The sequence below is a fragment of the Molothrus ater genome, chromosome Z (assembly GCF_012460135.2).
Source record: "Molothrus ater isolate BHLD 08-10-18 breed brown headed cowbird chromosome Z, BPBGC_Mater_1.1, whole genome shotgun sequence".
Taxonomy (NCBI): Eukaryota; Metazoa; Chordata; class Aves; order Passeriformes; family Icteridae; genus Molothrus; species Molothrus ater.
The window spans coordinates 61,757,096-61,771,949 of record NC_050511.2 but is presented as its reverse complement, the minus strand read 5'-3'; the positions used below and the strand labels follow the sequence as shown (position 1 = coordinate 61,771,949).

The 14,854-nt window shown below is 37.4% G+C and overlaps 1 protein-coding gene across 2 annotated transcripts in view; it reads left to right on the top strand.

Annotated features, from left to right (window-relative positions):
- Positions 1-14,854, top strand: part of PCSK5 (proprotein convertase subtilisin/kexin type 5) — a 227,476-nt gene that overhangs the window by 67,013 nt on the left and 145,609 nt on the right. For both annotated transcript variants that reach the window (XM_036402993.1, XM_036402994.2), the window contains exons 4-5: positions 3,766-3,909; positions 6,149-6,225. In XM_036402993.1, coding sequence (XP_036258886.1) covers positions 3,766-3,909; positions 6,149-6,225 — 221 coding nt within the window. The remainder of the gene's footprint in view (positions 1-3,765; positions 3,910-6,148; positions 6,226-14,854) is intronic.

Below are 14,854 nucleotides of genomic sequence, written 5' to 3'. Positions count from 1 at the left end.
TTCAAGAGGTAGAAAATACAGTAGAATAGTCTATTTTATACTGTTTCCTTTAAAATTCAGAAAACAACAGTTCAAAGATTGACAGATCTAGTAAAAGCTTGCAACCACTGTATTTGTACATGATCATGGCAAAAAATTGGTTTTATCCTAACAAAATTCTAATTCAAGTAAAATTTTAACAAGAAAGAATACGGAAAATAGATTGAAAGTAAACCGTAAAATTCAGTAATTGCTCATTTGATACAAAATTGAGTCACTCTGTATCATGTAACATTTATTTTCATGACAGATGTTTAATAGTTCTTTATTTGGGTAACACTGTAAATTGAAAAACTACTTCCAAATTAATTAAAACCAGTCCTCTGCTAACAACTTGACAATGTAATTTGGATTGGTGGTAGAGAAGCAGTAGGTGCTTAAAGAAAATTTAAGGAAATTTCCTTGCAGGAAGTGTTTTTTGAAGGAAAGAGGAATTTTTACCCAATCCAGCAGCTAAGCACCACACAGCTGCTTATTCACTCCCCCAACAGTGGGATCAGGGAGAGAATGAGAAGGGTAAAAGCAAGAAGATATATGCATTGAGATAAAAAGAGCTTAATAGGAAAAGCAAAAGCTGCACACAATAGCAAAACAGACGAGGGAATTCATTCACCTTTTCCCAGGTTTTCAACCATCTCCAGGAAGCAGGGCTCCATTGTGTAAAAATGACTTGGGAAGGCAAATGCCATAACTTGGAACATTTTCCCCTTCCTTCTCCCCCTCCCCAGCTCTAAGTAGTGAGCATGACATCCTATGATATGGTCAGTTGAGGTCACCTGTGTCCCAGCTGTGTCCCCTCCCACCTTCTTGTCCACCCCCAGCCTCCTCACTGAGAGAGTGATGTGAAGAGAAAAAAAGGCTTTGGCTCTGGCAACCACTTCTAAGCAATAACGAAAACATCCCTGTTTTATCCCAGCTCTGTTCATCACAAATCCTAAACAGCCCTATACTAGTCACTGTGAAGAGAATTAACTCTATCTCAGCCAAAATCAGTCCAAGGGGACAGAAAAGAGTGCAAGTGAAGCCAAGTAATAGCTGGCATATTAGATGCTGTGGTATGTGGAGTGCCGTATCTGTACCATATGCCATAAAAGATAGTACTTAAGGAGTAATTCCACTCTCAGATTCAAAGTGTTCTTGATTAAAGACCAATCAGACTGCTCCAAGAGGAAAATGCCCATTCTGATTTATCTGGAGAAATACAGACACAAATATGAGGGAAAGTCTAATTTTTGATTAAAATACAGAAATCTTGCATCAGATGTTGAATTAAACAAAACTGGTGTTTCAGTGGTAAAAGACAATAATGAAAGAGAAAAATAAGGCTAGAAACAGGGCAGAGATTAAAAAATGCATAAATAAATAATTGAATAGAAGAAAAAACAGTAGGGAGTAGAGGTGAAAAAACCCAGATGCTCTTCTAAATAGGACAAGAGAAGTTGTTTTTTTTTGTAATGATAATAACTGAACTCTTCATCTGCTTTGAATGACTCCCATTTGGATGCTTCTTTATTGCCTTTACATTTTGTATTTACATTCCTATGTTAACATACGCTGTGTGCTAAAGTTAGAAGTGGGCTCACAATTACAACTGCTTTACCCTTCCTTAATCAATTTGACCCCATGTGTCTCTTGAGAGAACCATCAGAGCACACAGTAAGGCAAGACATGTCTTTCATGGCTGTCTCCATGCATGTAGCAAAGGCCCCTTTAGTCACCATCACAAAAGAAAATATTCCAGTAAGACAAGTGAGGGCAATGGACTCGTTAAGGGAAGTACTGGTGATCTTCTGGCAGAGATCCAAAGAGCTTGCAAAGGAATGGGATTAAAATATCCATATGCTTGCTTAGACTGTGTGGTTTGGCTGGTATGAAAGCAAAATAACAAGCTCATCCCTTAGGAAGAGACGACAAGACATTAGGCAAAGCAGTTGAGGGTCATTTGGCATTCCAGAAATGGGGATAAAGGCACAGTGTAATGGTCCAGTAAATCTGACTGGAGGCCAGAGCCAGGAATCCTGATTGGCTGTTGTAGCTCACCCTATGGCCAAAGGCTAGTGGTTCCATCTTCCTGTCTCTTTGTCTTCACATCAGAAAATGTGGGGGATGATATTAAAAACTTTGGCAGGTATTTTCTGATACTTAATTTAGTAACATTTTGAAAAAGACAGATGTACCTGGAAACATTAAATTTGTTTAACCATCTTGTTTGTACATTAGAAATCCTTGTGTGTACAACTATTACACTCAGACAGCAAGTTTACACTGTAATTAATTTCATAAAGCCAGCAGTATGAGCATTTCCAAACAATACAGAGAACAAAAGCTACACATTCCTTGGAACTGGTCCCTGAAGTCCTTTGTGTGTGGATGGATAGACAGAGAGAGACAGATATTTGTGGGCATAATGGAAAAACCCTGAGAGAGACTTTATATTATCTATAATAATATAACCTTGCTCTAGTAATAACAAATGACCATTCTTAAATCCTCTGATTTGGGTGGTAAAGTGGAGAAAAAGAAGGAGGAGGAAAAATATGATTTAATAGAATCAGTTTGCACACAGGTTTGCTAATGGAGACTGAGAAAGTTTGCTGACTGGAGAAGACTAAGTCAAGGTGGAGTACACCCCTCCAAATCTATTTACTCCTTAGAAGCAGCAGAGTGACTAAACATGAGGCTGAAGTGGGGACATGAGGTGGAGACACAGGGAATGAGGTGGCACATGCTCTACAGCCACTGATGGCTCTACAGCCATCATTTATTATGATACAAATTTCTTCTTTAATTTCTTTTTTCTTCCTCCCACCCTTTACTTTTATTCTTTCCTGTACCCCCTCTTTTTTCTGTTTTTGCCTATTGCTCTGTCTGAGCCTGGCAGAGCTGCAGGAAAGCAGTACTCATGAGAGAGGCTCATTGAACTAATTTCACAGGGGAGGGCTCTGCGTATGGATTAGAGTGGCTAATGGGGCATTATAAATACTAAGGGTCACGTCTCATAGCCATGGCGAGCCAGATTTCTTCACATGAACTGGGTGCATTTGTGTCTAGGAAGAGGCTTTTAGCTTTAATGTACGCTAAACTTTCTTCCTCCATGATACTGGCCTTGGTTGCTCTGAAAGCTGTACCCCAGGCTGCTGTCAATCAGCACTAACTACAATTCATCCAACCCCCTAAGATGCAAGTTTTTCAGGGTGGTGTTTTCATTACAGGTTCTTAACTGTGGCTCATCTCCTGCTGATCCTGCACAAAACCTGCCAAAAGCCTTCTTTTGTAGATAGAAATGAATCTTGATTGGTTTCCAAACATTCTGTCAGGAAATTGTACACAGCGTATAAGCTCTAAAAAGCAAGGTGGTTCTTTTTTTCCATTAGCATTTCAGTACAGGCATTTGTCTACTTTTATCCACATATGGTTTAGTTTTTTGAAAAAAAAAATTCAAATATTTCAAATTCAGTACAGCTGAATGCCTCCTTTTGTATTGCTTAGCATGAAGAGTAATCAGAAAGAGAAATAAGTGGGACTAGCAGTTTTTGTACAATTTGCATTTTTTAAAATTGTTTTCTGTCTAAATAAAGGTGTTGATGTTGTATAGTTCCTATTCAACTCAATATGTTCATGTGCGGTTTTAAATAGCAATGTTAATGTCAGTAGGATAGTATCTCAATCCCTCACTGCTCAGTAACCTCCAATATACAACATCTTTGTCTCCTCTTCTTTCCCCAGCACTGCAGTGACAACACCCACCATTGCCAATCAGATATGAATATAGTAGGTGCTTGGAAGAGAGGTTACACTGGAAAGAATGTTGTGGTCACCATCCTGGATGACGGCATTGAAAGAAACCACCCAGACTTGATGCAGAATTATGTGAGTGTACACAGGAGCCCAGATTTCCTGCTTTGTTATTACTGAAAAATAATTTGCTGCTTCTAGAAAGATGGAGAAAAGAGGAGGGAAGGGGGAAGAATCATACAAGTGTTTCCTCAAATGTTAACACCAATGGGTGGAAGGAAAACAGGTTTTGATAATATGCATTGTTTTAGTTAAGACTGTGTTTCATCTGAATGTATTTAATATCTGGATACTTCTTGTAGCTGAGTCCTGAATTTCTGAAGAACTGGAACCAATTACTGGATATTTTTTGTCTCTTCTGCAATTTTTTTTACTTAATATCTTCACACTTTCAGAACTTAGAAATGGAATACACTGCTTTTCAGTTAACACACACAGATGAATTCCATATTTGGCCAATACATTAGTCAGTGAGAGAGAAGCTTTTCTCAAAGACAGTAATTTTACAGTAATCCTTCAATGCATTAATTTTTAAAGCTGTTTATTATACTGCTAGAAACAATATGAAAGGAAAATATATGACCTTTCATGATTCACTCAGTTAAGAACAGGTATAGAATATTCTGAAAGAATATTCTTTCTAATAACTCTCTTAACTCTACTGGGTCCCCTCACAATTTGTGATAGAGCTGCATCCATTGTTTTCTGTGTCTGTGTCTCATTTTGCCTAACAAGATTTCTGTTTGCTTGTGGTTCACCATGTTTAGATGACTGATTTAATCTGTCTTGGAAGCTGATAACATAAGGAGAATCTTCTTCACTAGTGGGTTAGTTCCTGTTGGTGTCAGAGTTTGAAGCTGTTCAGAGCATGAGGTCCACATTTTGCTGGAGTGATTTGTCCTATCTTTTGGAAGTAGGCATTAGTTGAAGGCATTTAACTGTGAGGACCTTATTATTTGTCTGAAATAGAGTGTGCAAGGTGTACTTCTACACAGCGTAATAAAAGAAGCAAATATATTTGGATTGAGCTGGAGTGGTGAAGATGACCAGTGCAAGGCAAGCACATACCCTAATTCCCATTACAAATGTAGATCTTGTTAAAGAGCCCTAAACAAAGGCTTCTTGCCAGCAACTTTACTTCTTGATAGAGCATTAAGAGATTGTGACAAAAACATCTTTAACGACCCATTAAAAACCACAATGGTGTCCACAGTTTAAAGCCACTTATTTTAAATTAGCCATATCTACATATGTATCCTTCCCTATGGTACATGTGGAACTCAGCTTGGAGGATGTGAAAACAACTGGGGGGCAATTGCCTAATGTGTCAATGTATGTTTGATCCTATCCTACATGACACATCTTTCATTTTAATATCTTATATTATTTAAATAAAGCAGATAAAATTTTACCTCCTCAGTGAATGACCCAGATTGTATCAGTACTGCCCTACCACTGAATTGAAAGCAACAATTTCTATCCTTACTGCTCCTCTCTCCCTTTCCTGGTGCCAGCTTGGAATTCCCCAAATTCACAAGCAATACACATTGTTTGTTTGATCATAAATATGTTCTATATCTCAGATTATAGGTGATGGGGCTGCAAATAGGAATATTTGAGGTTAATGTGTAACTGGTTTTGAAGAAACAAGAGTTTAAGAATTGCTGCTTGCCATGTCAGCACACTGCATGTCACTGCATCAATTAATGAGAGCCATACAAACCAGCAGCTGTTCATTCTATGAACTCTTTTTAGCTGTAAGACCCATGACAAATATGGAACAAAAAGACAGATATCTTGCAGATATTTGAAACAGTTGTACTCTCAAGGAAATGGGGAAGCAGTTTGTGTTGCTTTCCAAGATGTAATTTTATAACAATATTCTTAAGAAAATTATATTATTCTAATTTCTTGAAACAATGTCTGAAATTTCAGTCATAGTCAAGAAGATAAATTTTTGAATCTTAAAACATTCAGCAAAATCTCAGTTTTGAGAATGAACTCTCCTAACTTCCTAAAGGTTTGTAGAAGAGAAGTAGTCTTCTCGTTAAATGAAACACCATATTCTATTTCCTCCCTAGTGCTGGACATGTACTTTTTCAGAGCATTTTTTATCCTGATGTGTTTTCCAAAATTAAAATAAAATATATAATTCCTGTATATAATGCTGTCCTAAAAGACAGTCACCATAAAACCACAGGAATATTAAGTTAGCTTATTTACTCTTTTGTAGGAACCTGCTAATGAATGTATAGGTCACAGGAGTAGATGGCTAATTAATTAGCAACTGGTTTTTTTCTTCTGTTGGATACAGGATTCGCAAGCCAGTTTTGATGTAAATGGAAATGATTTTGACCCTATGCCTCGATATGATGCCAGCAACGAGAACAAGTAAGGCACTATGACACCCTTCACATTTCCAATCTAAGCCACCAGACAGAAAGTACCAATTAGTCTATGAAACTCTACAAAACTTTATTCCTCATTAAACAGAATGATCTGCATTAAAATCTTTGTGAAATACATGTTTTTGTCTTTTTCATGCACACATATGACTCTTTGAAATCATTTGAACCTATCTGAAAACGCATAAAAATTGTTCTGAGAGTTCTGGGCGTGTGAAACGAACCATTTTCCATCCCTTTAGGAGGCAGAATGTATGGGATGACTTGCTTTTCTTAAATATAATTTCATTGAATTATTAGCCTGTTATTATGTGTTACAACTGTCCTAGTTTCTGAGTCTCTTGAACTTTGTAGAATTTTTTAATTGAAGTAGGCAAATTAGTGGAGATTGTTGGTTTTTTTCCCCCTGCAACAATGTGATGGAGATAAAGTGATGGAGATTTTTCATTTGGAGTTAGATAAAAACACAGAAGTGAGAATTCTGGCAGGTTATATCTGTGTCAGATGACTAGTTGGAGATATCTCAATGAATGACATATTTCCCCTTCAGAGTTCTGCTTTCTGATATTTCTCATTCCATCTTGCTCTTTAGATGTGCCATAGTTAAGGCTTGGAGAAAATCAGGGAGGACACTTCACCTCAGGAAGTGGGCCACCTTTCTGCTCAGTGGATATTTGAGGGCAGTTATTTGTTGGTAACATTTTATTAGCTAGGTACTTGGCAGAAAGAAACACCTTTCTGTGGAATTGCATCTTTTGAAGGAAGGAGAATACGCTTGTTGTCAATATGTTAACTATACATTTTGTTTTCTTGAGGTTTGGGTTCTTGTTTTTTTGGGTTTTTTTTTTTTAATTGTGAAAAGCATTTAATGCTTTCTGCCCACAGAAAAGAAACTACAAAGGTTGAAACCTTGTCCTTTACACAACTAAAATGCTTTGGGGGTTGTGTTGTTTCTTTCCTGCAAACAAATTTTGTCCAGAAGAATGCAGCAGGTGAAAGCTGGGAGTCAGCTACAAAACTTAACGATGATTAAACTGCAGAAACAAGTTGGAGCAACGTTGGATCACACTTAGATGGGAGAATCCTCTCCTTGTCAAAACCTTCTTCATAAAGGCAGGAAAAGCTGTTAGATCATAATAGGACAGGCTGAAGTACAGGGCCTTGTTACTTGCCCTCTGCAAATACTCTTCAGCTGAGCTGCTGTGTTTGCATCACAGCACATCCCTCTCTTCTGCTGACCAGCACACACCTATACCTACACACACTTCAGGGATACATCCTGCCTCATCTGGGAGAAGATGTACCTCTTCTTGCACTTGGGGTATAACAAGGGTACACTTAGAGACTTTGAAATTTCAGTGGACTTTCAAGGACTTCTGGGTGCAGCAAGAAGCCACATACCTTTACCTGTGAAGTTGAATCTTTTTCTTTGGCTGAGAAGAACTGAAGTTACTTTCTTACAAAGCATGTCCAGAAAAGGGAGTCTGCTTTCTGTTTTATTAGTAGTTAAAGTTTTATACAGGACATAAATTTGGACTGCTTCTTTTATGTCCTAGAGCCTAGAGGGTTTTAGTTTTCATACCCTGCCTCCCTTTTAGGTACTTTCACTGCCCAGCTTCCAAGATTCTGCAGTGAAATGTGGGTGATAGGAGAGCAGAAGCTGTTCTGTACTGAGCTTTGTCAGTGTTATCAGGAGGTACAGTGTCAGTGTAGAGTCAGCTTTTGGACACCAAGGATACATGAAGCATGTTTTCAGTGCAAGATTATTTGGCAGCCTAAGCTCTTCTAAGGACTTAGAGGCTCAATGTTTCCAGTTGGCAGACGCACAAAGCGTGGTAATCAGCAGCTAACTACCTTCAGTGTTTGCTGCTCTTGCCTTTTTTCCTAGTTGTCCCTAGACTAAACAAAGAGTTAAACTACTGCATGGTTACTGAAAAGCATTACTAATATCCTGTCTATATTTTTTGTATCTAAAATACCTTCAGAAATTGGGGCAGGAATTCAGATTGTCCAGCATACATGGCCATTTGGCACTAGATACTCAAGTTGTGTCAGAAGTCAAGCTAAACACAAGCAGAGTACATTCTGAAAGCCATGCACTACAAAGAATTCATAATGTGTAGATCAGTTTCGTTGATTCCTGCTTCCTGCAGTAGCAACTGGACAAACAAAATTGCTTTATAGGGATTTGTGGTTTTCAATGAAGGTGGGATGTACAAATGCGCTGTCATTTTCATGATGATGTAGTTTATTCTGCCTCATTTTATAATCCAACTTTAAGGGATGGAATGATAAAGAGCAAAAGGAATTGCTATAAAAATAAACAGGTGTCTGGGCGGCTCTGCATGCAGCTGTGAAACATCAGAGTATTGGATCTGTGTGCTAGCTTTTCACTTTTAATTAGAGTGACGACTTTCTGTTGCTGAGACTTATTGGTGAGTGAAAAGGGGCAAGAAAAAGTTAACTGTAGATTACTTTAGTGTGAGTACCAGAGTGGCACTTTCTAAAATTACATTTTGGAAGTTCTATGTTAAATCTTCTACTAGCTAAGGAGAACAGGAGGGTAGGAAGAAACATTAGACTAGTATTTCAAGGCTTGTAGTCAAAATGGGTGGGATGATAGTTTCTTTAACTACTATGGTATGTAGGCATACTGCCAAAAGTTTCCTTTGGTTTCTACAAATTGCCAGCAAATCACAAAGCTTCTAAATGGTACAGACTTACACTAGAGTTTCCTTTTGCTCAGAGGCAGTCAGCTGTGGATGAAGTAATTTGTGCTATGCAAGGCATCTTGTTTTGGTTTACTGCTTTATTCTTTTTTCTGTTATTCCACTGCTATTTGTTATCATCTATGTTTATAAAACTAGGCATTATCAGTCTCAGGTCCATAACAGAATGCAAATGGGATCACTGAAATGGTACTGTTCTTATTGTAGAGCCTCAGGAATAAAACAGAAATGTTCATAGTATTTTTTGATTTTGATCAAACAAAAATTACTTCTTCTGTTTCATAAGAAGTTTCTTAGGGATCGTATTTCAAAGCTTAGGTTTTACTATGGTGATGGGTACTTTTATAAAACAGAGGGACTTCTAAAGAAACTCCTTTAAATAATATCAGTTGACTTTAATGCAGTTCTTATTAAACTTACATAAGAAAAAGTAAAAGTGAGCTGTTATTTCTGTTTTGGAGATACTGAGTCACACTTTGGATGCCTCTTCAACATTTTTCAATGATGCATCCCACTACATAAATAATTTATTTCAATAACCTCCTAAATTGCTTTTTAATGAGTGTAAGATTTTTGAGAGACAACAATTCTTGTCATTCAAAAGTTATTAGAAACAGAATCTCTTATGTCTAAACTTTGCAATATGGGGAACTTCACAGCATTTCTCACAAACAAAAAATTGGTGAGTTGGTGAGTGTCCTGTTTGATCCAACACACTGGCATTGTTTTGCCATGGCATCCATTATGATTCATTATTACTTCCATTTGCCAGTCACATTAACATAAATGCCCAATAAGACACCAAAATCTTAATTTTCCTCACAGAGTGACAGACTGCTGGTTTATACTCTCTGCTTAGGGTGAAGGCCTGTAGTACCTCCAGAGTCATTTAATCATATTGGATACAAGATACTTGACAGGCAGATCATCTTCTGTTTCTGCCTGGATAGTCAATAGAAGAAAATTGAAAAGCTTTATTGCCTACTGTGACATTCTTCAGTGCAGATACCTGAAGTGAGCACAGCAAACACAGAGAGCCTCAAGTCTCTCACTGGTTGCTTGAAAGATCATTTCAAAACGTTCCACAGCAGCAGCATGACAGAAAGGAATGCTAACGACTGGGAGTATCTTTCTATGTAGTTTGAGTGCTGGTATACACCTGTTGCTATTGATTTTAAATTTGCTGTATTGTGTCCTGCAGACAAAGCAGAAGGGAAGATAAACTATAAGGAGAAGCACTGCTGTATCTTGTGCTTTCAGTTGGAGTAAGGTATCAGCTCTTAGGTAAAGGCTTTTTTTTCAGAGGGAATCTCATTTGTGTTTGGTATTCTTCTGTACCCTGACTTTTCAACATGATGTTCTCCTGCCACTAGAGGCTGAAAACCAAAAGCATGAAGTGGTGTTGTCAACTGGCTGAGTGCAGTCTGTTTAATGCCAGAAAAGCGTCTCTGATAGCACAGAAATACTCCTTAAGGGGGAGGTAATTAGGCTAGAGAATTCACTTAATGTGTATATGTGTTTCAGATAAACAGAATTAAATGCTTACACTGAGTCTGGTATTGTTGATTCCAGTACCAATGACTAAATGTCAGGTGTCTAGTGTATCTCAGTGTCACTGCAAATTTCATGGACTTCAGTTAGGATTGTTAGGAAACTGCAGATTTTGGATTGTTTTCTCTAACTGGTGACATGTTCATTTGTGAAAACCAGGATCTGAACCAAGCAGTCAGAGGTCATTGGTATAAAAGCTGCAGTCAGTGACTGCAATCCTGATTTATTGTGTTTTGGTTGTATTCTGATTCTAAACTCATTGCTGTTATGGCCACATCTTATTGTGCTGCAATTTTAGCAGATGTTAGTAGTGAAGTTCAGTCTGTTTCAGCTTACAGATTGAGATGCCACTTTTTGCAAGGAACATTGTTAGTGATTTGTCAGCTAATCTCCAAGTTACAGTCTAGTGACCTGTCATGGTTTAGAAATGGTATTCCACAGTTTACTGTTCTCAATAAATACTAAAGACCTTGTGTCGCTCCTTTCACTTCTTCCTGCTCCCTTACAGTGGGGCTGGAGAGGAGAATTGGAGACACAGGAGGTGAAGATCATTGGCTGAGATAACAACAGTTTACTGGGAACAGCAAAGATATCAGAAGGCCAATAAGAGTGTGCAAGATAGGTGAGCAATCCACGTGTGATTGCTCACTGCGGAAACCAGCACCAGACCTCGCAGTCCTGTGAACCAGCAGTCCCACAAACAGCACCTCTTTGAACAACACTCCTCTCCCCTTCATGGCTCAAGGTGGTAATGGTGGCCTCATCCCTCCTGGCTGCTGCAAAAATTAACCCTCTCCTGGCCAGAACCAAGTCATGACCCAACCAAGTGCTATGATGGTGCATGGAGAATATCTTACTGCATGACACAATAGATCTTGCCAGTAGTTGTTGCTTGCTTGCCATAGTTAAATGTTCCAGGGTAAAATTGTAAAGATAAGGAAGATAAAATTTGCAGCTGGCAGAATTGTACTGTGATGAAGTATAATAATTTTACAGGTTCATTTGGAGCAATTTTTTCTTCACTTTCTGTTTTAACTGTTACTTAGAGTCTTTGGGTGATGTTATACAACTTGCTTATCCTTCAGATTGCTATACCTCAGGGGTAATCATCATACATGCTTCATTTCTTCTCTCTCAGGGTTGAACTGAAAACATGTGGGTAGAATCTTTAAGCAGAAAACTTTATTTTCTTGAAAGGAAATTGTTGTAAAAACATGGAGCACAAATCGTTACTATATATTGCATTTGATAATGTTTTTCTTTTAATGCAAAACAGGTGTTTAACCTATGGGACAAGATGAGGTGTGCAATAAAACAGAACAGACAAAGTAACAGTTGATGTCTTGAAGTTCTCATGCTTTGCTATTTCAGAAGAAAATGTTTGTCCATTTGAAGTTTTCTGAAAGACTTGCTGGAAGCTGAGGACAATTAGCCAGGCTAGAGGAGGGGCACTCTCTCTTAAGTCAATTCACCTACCCATGGTAGGTACCCCTCATCACTGGTGTTCATGATCAGTCTTTGATGACAGCATTTCATATTCACAAGCCACAAAAAATTCATTTGACTACAAGCCTTGGTTAAATAGCTTTTTGACCCAGGTTCCAGCTTCAGTAGTGGAAAATCTTATCATGAAGGTTTTATCAGACTGCCAAAAATTGTCCTTTTGTTAAACTCTTCTAATCTGCTCACTATGTTATCACACTGTGTTACATAGTCCTGTCTGACAACCATAAGTAGTATAATTTATAATTTTTGAGAGCCATAGAAAGAAAATTTTTGAGTAGTCATTGAAAGTGAGAGGAGTGAAACAGATGAATAAAGAAAACACAAATTCCACTAAAATTTCAGTTGAAATATGAAAAAATAGTCTTTTTTCTATACCCTGGTATCAGTCACTGAGCAGTATTGTTTACTGCTTAACTGGTGTTTGAGGAACAGTGCTCTTCCTTTTTATGATGTATAAGACTCTCATGGTCTCAAAACATTTAATCTCAACACTTAAGGAAAGACTTCTTTCTGTTTCTAATTACTGAAGTACCAGACAATGAGCTCACAAAGAAAATTAAGTTCTGAAGCATTATGCAACTGCTTCTAGCGCTTTTATGTAAATTACTGATCACAATGAGTCAGATATTCCTTTACAATTCAAAGTCAACAATAGGAGGGATACAAACTTTTCCGAATTCTTTTCTATCAAGAGTTAGATGTGAAAGGTTTTTTTCAGATGCTCTTTTTCCCAGAGTAGTTATTTCTTTTAAGTATGTGTCTGTATTTTGAGGGGAGAATTTGCAGCTACAGTAGGCTAGTGTTGATGTGGTAAAATGACAAACCACTTTCAAGTTGCATGCATGTATATGCATACATCTGAATAGAATTTGAGAGCACAAATACATTTTTTCTGTGCTTTCCACTTTTCAGACAATATAGGTATGGGAGAAGGTTAAACAGTGGATCCATGTTGATCCATGGTCATTGATTTTGTCAGATGATTTCACAGTTAGTCAGCACAGTCAAAGGTAGTGCAAAATGTGGTTCATTGAGATTTTTCAGCTGGCAGTAGTATAGCATTGATTACCCTTCTAATGTTTGTGGCATCAAGGCTGACCTCTAATTATAGGTTTGATAAAGCAATTCTGAATCTAGTATCAAAAGCTTTTAAATGGAAGCATTTTATAAATATATTATTAATGGTTAAACTTTGGCAAAGTTATGATAGAAATGAATGTCTTAATGGCATTACTAGGGGTTTTTTATAAGAAATTTTCAGATGCTGCTTTTCTTTACAAATTTAAATATGTGCATTTATAAGGTTATTGCTGCTGGCAGGTTTATTTTTATAGCCTTGATTTATATTTCTGTGATTCTGTAATTTTTCTTAAAGATATGGTCAGATTATTAGCTCAGACGTTTTATCCAGGTCAGATTTCTCTCTTGAAGACGAATTGTCTTTTTTCCTTTTCCTGAAGGAAAATAATCAATATAGAGAAATTCAGAAATAGAAGTAAAGGAATGCATATCACAGATGTAGATTGCACTGATGAGTATAACCTGGTTTTAAAATTACTTGTACTGCTATACAGATTCAAAGCAACCATCAAATATCTGGTGTTAGAAAACTGAGGAGGAGACTATGGCTTGCTTACTTAGCCAAAATGTGTGATGGTGAGGCTGTTGGCTAGGTTTGTCAAGGAATGGCAAAGACAGTGTAGTGAGAAGGTGTATTTTACTTCTCCTCTCAGCCCAAACGTATCTCCTGCACTTCTCTTCTTAAGACTCCATGAACATCAGATGAACAGCTGCTAACCTGTTCTGCACTGAAGTGAGTGTGAGAATTAGACTTCCAATGCTGAAACCCTTTTTCCAAGTAAAAGGAAACTTTAGTCCTGCTGAATTGATTACATAAGTTTCATTAAAAAGCAATTATCAGCACAGATAAAAGTAGGACTTGCATTTATTTCAGCATTTTCCCCATTCATCTTTGAAATGCATCTTTAAGGAGAAATAGAAGGTCCGTTTAATGCAGAACAGCATCAATTGAAATTTAGGATTAAGCACAGTACATATCTTGCACAGCGCAGTTAAAATTGCACTCAGAATTTAAGATGGGTAGGAAGTATGTCTCTGAGTTGGAGTATGTTGCAGATCCAGAGGTACATAATCTTAATTTCTTTAAAATTTTTTCACAGCAGTCATCCACTATGAAAAATGGATTATGCAGACTAGAAGAAGATCCATCCATGACCTGTGTGCACATCACTGTATTGTTCCTCCTTTTTTTTGTTGTGACTTTGGTGTCCTTGCATGTGTCAGTAACTTCCTTGCATGAAAGAAAATTTTTCCTAAGATGGTTCCCCTGAACTGTTCGTGGGATCACCAGAGGCTTCCAGGACTTCTTTTCCTGCCAAGGACATCTAAGCATGAAACTCCAGATTTGCATTCTTGCATTCATAAGATATTTTTCATTTCTGCTTAGGTCTGATTTCAGTAGAACTGATGAAAAATATTTTTTAAGTATTTTTTTCTGTGTCATTGGGACTTCCATTACACAGAAGTGTGGAGATTTTAAGTAAAATGAGGTTGCTCAAGCACCTGAGATATCCTAAGATGATACAGATTGGTGTCAGTGTGGATGAAAAACATGAATCAGAATATATTATCAGTGACTGATAATATACTATCATACAAATCTTGTGAAACAGACATACAGAATGGAAGATAAGATATCTAAAAACAGATTGTATCAGAATGTTCATAAGATATCTAAGTACAGAATGTAACAGAGCAGGCTCATGGCCATGAATTTAAGGTGATCAGTTCTTCATAATAAAAGGATCC